The 5737-nt window shown below is 32.1% G+C and overlaps 1 protein-coding gene across 3 annotated transcripts in view; it reads right to left on the bottom strand.

Moving 5' to 3' along the window:
- Positions 1 to 3278: 3278 nt before the first annotated feature.
- dph3 (diphthamide biosynthesis 3) overlaps positions 3279 to 5737 on the bottom strand; it is a 7658-nt gene continuing 5199 nt past the window's right edge. Inside the window, exons 2-4 of one of the 3 annotated variants that reach the window (XM_016287039.1) lie at positions 4601 to 4721; positions 4156 to 4230; positions 3279 to 3561 (exon numbers count right to left, since the gene is read on the bottom strand). In XM_016287039.1, the coding sequence (XP_016142525.1) occupies positions 3487 to 3561; positions 4156 to 4230; positions 4601 to 4708 (258 nt within the window). In that variant the 5' untranslated portion in view covers positions 4709 to 4721 and the 3' untranslated portion in view covers positions 3279 to 3486. Of the gene's footprint in view, positions 3562 to 4155; positions 4231 to 4600; positions 4745 to 5737 lie in introns of all 3 variants that reach the window. The other 2 variants (XM_016287041.1, XM_016287042.1) reach the window with 2 other exon arrangements.

The raw sequence follows: 5737 nt of genomic DNA, 5'->3' as shown, positions 1-5737 counted from the left end.
TTTTGTTGCATTCATAAAGCTCAACAATTCAACCCTGTTACAAAAGTTATTACAAGAAGATGGGCAGTATTTCAGATCCATGCACAGTATTTAAAATACGTATTTGAAAATCAAAATACGCTTTTGTATGTTAAAGCCTTTGGCAAAAATCAAATGTAATTTGTATTTAAATGCATTTAAGATTAGTATTTTTGTATTTTCAAAATACATAAAATACTTTGTGCCAGTCAACCACTTTATCAGGGTGCTGATTTAGTCCAGACACGCCCCCTCCTCTCAACACCCAAGCAACATTCATTACATGAGCTGCAGCTGCACAACTCCATTCAGCATTGGGTGAGTGACTTTTCTGTAATAAGATAAGGTGAGGATGTCATGGTCAATTGTACATGTTCATTAAAGTTCAAATAGTGCATCATTCAGATTTGCCTTCAGTTAACATGAAAGAATAAAAGAGCACTGATAAGGGGAAAAATAGCGTTAGCCAATTAGTTTTTTAATAGTTAATCGGTTGTTGTTTTTTTATCAACTAGCTTGTCAAATGTGTTTAAAGCATCACTGCATGTTAGGGCTGGGTGATATGACAATACATATCGTGGCGATGATATAAAGTGATATAAACTTTTTCTAAATCGTTTACATAGGTAGGCCTGTCGGGGTAAGCATATAGTATATCCGTGCAGCTTTTAGTGGGCAGGAATTATTGGAACGCTGGCGTGGAAAAGGAAGCATGGATGAATGAGTGATAGAATGTGATGTGCTTGGTGCAATTGCACTTATTATAAGTGTATATATACTTCTATGGCTCTCAATAGATTGAGTGGTTGGAGTTGGGTTAATACTCCTTGACAAGTTCTGTTGCTACGTTCTGATTACGTTTCTGGCTACATTTAAAATCAAAATGTAAAACATATTGATCATTTAATAATTGCTGTAATGCTGAAATGTTTGTTTTCAACTTCCAAATAGGTGTCCAATGATTGATAAATAAATGTTTGATATATTGAATATACTGAATATTGTACCCTAATTGAAGTAGCTGTTTAGTAGGATCATGATTTTGCATACTATTGCATGAATGACTGACACATAATATATTATTATATTTATGATTAACAATCAAATGATTAATTAGCTAGAAACTAGTTGCTATGAATACAGGTGCCATCAGTTGTCTTCTTATGAATGACTTGTTTGTCATTGAGTCAGTGTTGCTGATGCAAAGTAGGCCCTTCGTTACCAAACACCAAGTAACTAAATTAGGATACAATTATGAGCCATTCGCAAACTGTTAAACATTAAACTGTTGGTTACTTTAAAACTAACCTTCATCTGGGAGATCACAGGGATGTCAGAATTATTGCATGGCTCGGGCAGAAAAAAGCTGTTGCTATCAAACATTGTTTACTTAATCAATGTAGTTAGTGTAATGGTGAAGAGATAGATCAAATAGGCCAGTTGATGGAAGGTTTGCGAAGAAATTTCATGCTCCCTTGTTAAAGTATTTTTTTAGTATACTTTTATAGTACTTTTTTATTTTATAAATACAGTAGTTTATTTTGATACTTGTGTGGCTGCTGTATTTGGAAGTTTATCTTGATACACTTAAAACTAAGGTATTTGGTATTTTATTTTAAAATACTTGTTGATGTATCTTTGCCCAACCCTGTGTATGGGAAGTATAATAACTACAAGCCATTTGTTACTGAGTTCTAGATTTAGGCTAGATTTGCAGTCATTTGGATTTACATTTGCATTATAAACAAATTCATACAAATTCTGTATTGGGTGTCATAACCTACAATTTGAAAATTCTTCTGTACATATTTTTACTTTTTTTTGTTGAAAAATAGCACCTCCTAGTGTCCAAAAGTAATGCCAAGAAGTAGACGTTGAAGAATTTGCTTCAGAGGTCATGCAGCTCAGGATGACATGTTGTAAATATATATATATTAACATTATATGGCTTTTTATCAATGGGTAAAGTTCTTTTGTTCTTTCCTTGAATTTTGTGTCTTCATTGTGTTGACTGTTCAATTCATGATTCATAGGTTTTTGGTTGAATTCAAAAGCAATTTTTGCAAATAGTTTACTTTGAATTAAATTCTATTAGATTTGAATAAAATACATTTAAAGGATTTTTCATTACTTTCTCTAATGCGTCTTGAGTAAGAAAAAGAAACTACTTTATTGCACCAAAAGTAATTTGAAAAGGCAATATTAAATACATACTGTTCAAGTCATAAGTTTACCTAAGTTGAGGTTACATGAGTTTAATATTTTAAATAAAAAATAAATAAATAAGAGGGATTATAAAAATTGCATGTTGTTTTTATTAGTACTGCTATTTTTAAAATAATATATTTCAAATGTTTACTTATACTGTATACCACAAGACAAAATAATTGAATTTACAGAAAGGACCCAGTGTTCAATTCTTAATACTGTGTGTTGTTGCCTGGATGATCAAAAGCTTCTTGAGCATCAATGAATGCTTGCACCTTTTGTATTAGTTGTGTGTGAGTCTCGATATCATTCAGTCACTGTTGGGAATGGTGTGTGAAGGATTTTTCTAAAGAAAAGTGGGCAATTTAACTATCATTGATCCAGTTTTAACATTCAGCTTGTGAACTGGTTCTTCTTTGTAAATTCAGCTACTCTTTTGTGGACTATATAAGCAACCATTAAGTAAGAAATTAATTTGAGGCAGTACCACATAAAAAACAAGCAATTTATGGTCCCTCTTATTTTTGTCTAAATTATTAACATTTCGCAAATTCTACATGGTATACGTAAGCTTATGACCTCAACTATATTTTGGAAACAAAAAAAAGAGTGCAATATGCTGATTTTAGTGCTGAGCTAGCCGAGCAAAACTATTCCATATTTTTCATGGCCTGGAAATTACTTATAAACATAGCATGCTATCCTGAAATATTATCCCACAGTGAGAGGAAGGGGTGGCAATGAGGAGAATCTCATATGAGGTATTGTAAGATATGCACTGATTTAAGTCATTCTTAGTTCTAAAAAAGGCTGAAAGGACAGACTTGGGGGAAAAAAGGTATAAAAGATATACATTATTTGTAAATATACAAATTCAGGAATAGCACCCAAACTACATAGAACCAAAAACCACCCCACTGACAAACGAAGAGATCATTGGAGTCTTTCAGTATTATTGTATATAATTCTTTATAAATATTAAAACATAATCAAACTCCAGATGTTCTCAATTCCTGAAAATATATTTTCTATTGAGAACATGGCATGTTTTTAAAAGTTTTTTTTTATTTTTATAAATAACTTAAACAGAATAGTAAATTGTGTGCAAAATCTTGGTGCTAAAAGTCTCGAGTCCATGTGATAATTTTTCTCACAAAAGATCTGCATATGTAGTGAGTAACTGTGAAATGGCAGATGTGCCCATGAAGTCTATTATCAGGGCAAAAGATCAGGTGAAAGAATCATGTCGATGTTTATGTCTCAACTCTGGGCCAGCTCCAGTTTGTTTTCTGATGTTTTTGGTGCTTCAATTACTTCTCCACACATAAACCTCTCCTACAACAACAAAAAGTGTGTATTTTAGGCTTTTAAATAAACTAACATGAATTTGAACACATTTCTCATAATTGAACCTTTAAAACAACTGAGGTCAAATGTTACGAGAAATCATTAAGTAGTCGCAGTAACAGAATACTCTAAGAAGGTATTTTTAAGCCCTTTCTACAGAAATGAAATGACTATATTTCCATGTATTGTAAATAGCTGTTCCGTTTCCCCCCACAATCATTTATGAATATTTATTAGCTGTAATCCCTAAGTTTTCAAATTCACTTCAGTGAATGTTTCAATTAATTTAAGAAGCTTTATTATTATTATTTTATCATTATACAAGAAAAATCAATACAGAGTGACCAAGACAGGCATTATTTCTACAATAAAACAAGAACATTAATACTCATATTATTACAAAATGGTTACCAGATAACAATATAACATATTTTTCGGTTATTCATTTATAAACAAGGCTATCAAACAAGAGGACTCTGATGTGATTGTTTATTAAATGATCCTTAATTTTTTGCAGTGCAACAACAAATAACCAAACTACGTTGTCTATACACAAATATCAGAACATACTAAACATCCTACCTTAACATAGATTACTTTTACTATAAGTGAGCAACTCGGACAGGTGGCCACTTCTTCACCATTCTCAAGATCCTCCTGAAAAACAGCAGTTTCCCCTTAATAAAATAGCATTTTGTTCACCTAAAAAGTATTTGCCACTTAGTTATACCCTGACACCTCTTGAGTCAATACACAGATGTATATTATTAGATCAATTAAATGTCAGTTTCTTTCTTTTTTTTCTGGGTTAATATCTTCTAGTTCTGCAGTAGTTATTTAAGCTATTCCAAAAAAATGTATTCATTAATTTACCCGCTAACATAACAACATTGTAAAAGTTACGACTACACAAATTCAAATAAAACTCTTTAATAAATGACATAAATATATACACGTTAACATTTAAGAAAGTGAAAATGTCAAGTTATGAATGTCATTCTGATGTTCCAGGAGAAACAAAACTTACCTTCGTTATCGCAAATCTGTCACCACATGGACAAGGAAAATAATATGTTTCTGTTTCTTCATCATATTCAAAATGTTCTATTTCAGCCTCGTCGTGAAACACTGTCATTTTAAATCAACTACTAGTTAAACGGTCCGTGTAACCCTTTGCAGTTCTTTGTTCAATTCGCACCATCAAAATGAACCAAATGAAACGGTGGCTTCAAACTTTCATTTTCAAATTTTTTTGGAGCAATTTACAAACGGATAATTGTCTCTCATTTTAATTTTCAATTTTAAGAGTTACGAATCTGATTTTTGAACTAACATAAAAAAAATTACTCATTATTCTGATTTTCCACTTCTCTGTTTTGTACGGTGGCCGAGAGGTGCAGAACAAATCACAATTCTGAAAACAAAATAACAAATTACAAACGCAAATGCAAGTCTAAAAAACTAAATAACAATTCAGAAAACACAACAACAATTCAGAAAACATTATAACAAGTCAGAAAACACAATGACAAAATCGAAAACAAATTAACAAGTCAGAAAACACAACGACAAATCCGAAAACAAATTAACAAGTCAGAAAACACAACGACAATTCAGACAAACCGGAAAAGGTAGGTATAGTTTGAGACAGCGCCATTGGTTTGGGATTACTCGCCGCTTACTGGACGAAATATCTGTCAATCAACGTATACATGAAGAACCAGCCGAAGAACAGCAGAGTCCTGGTAGAAAGTTCGGAGATGGTATTAAAGTACCTCAGTTTAACAACAAATACGCCTGTTTGTTTGATGAAAAAAGATTAAATGTAGTTGCAATAAATGTGTTAAGAATGCATACAACTGCAGCAGTGGAGGACTATTATTCTGCTGCGTGATACTGCAGAAGAACTGATGACGGCACAGTTTGATCTTCGGCTGACCAATCAGCAGAAAGGGGCGTTTAATTCCCGCCCACATGTAGAAATCGAATATTCAAGCTGTTTATTCATTTTTCCACCCATGAACGAAAAACGAAAATTTAAGCTGAATTCTCGTTTTTCATTTTTTGGAAAAAAAACAAAAAAACAAAAAAAGAGCTGTTTTCTCATTTTTCTATTTGCAATATTAAATCAAAAAACGAATGATCGAATGATACACGGATTTTA

This window comes from Sinocyclocheilus grahami, unplaced genomic scaffold (genome assembly GCF_001515645.1).
Source record: "Sinocyclocheilus grahami isolate Dianchi unplaced genomic scaffold, SAMN03320097.WGS_v1.1 scaffold217.1, whole genome shotgun sequence".
Classification (NCBI taxonomy): Eukaryota; Metazoa; Chordata; class Actinopteri; order Cypriniformes; family Cyprinidae; genus Sinocyclocheilus; species Sinocyclocheilus grahami.
This window is presented reverse-complemented; position numbering and strand designations above follow the sequence as displayed.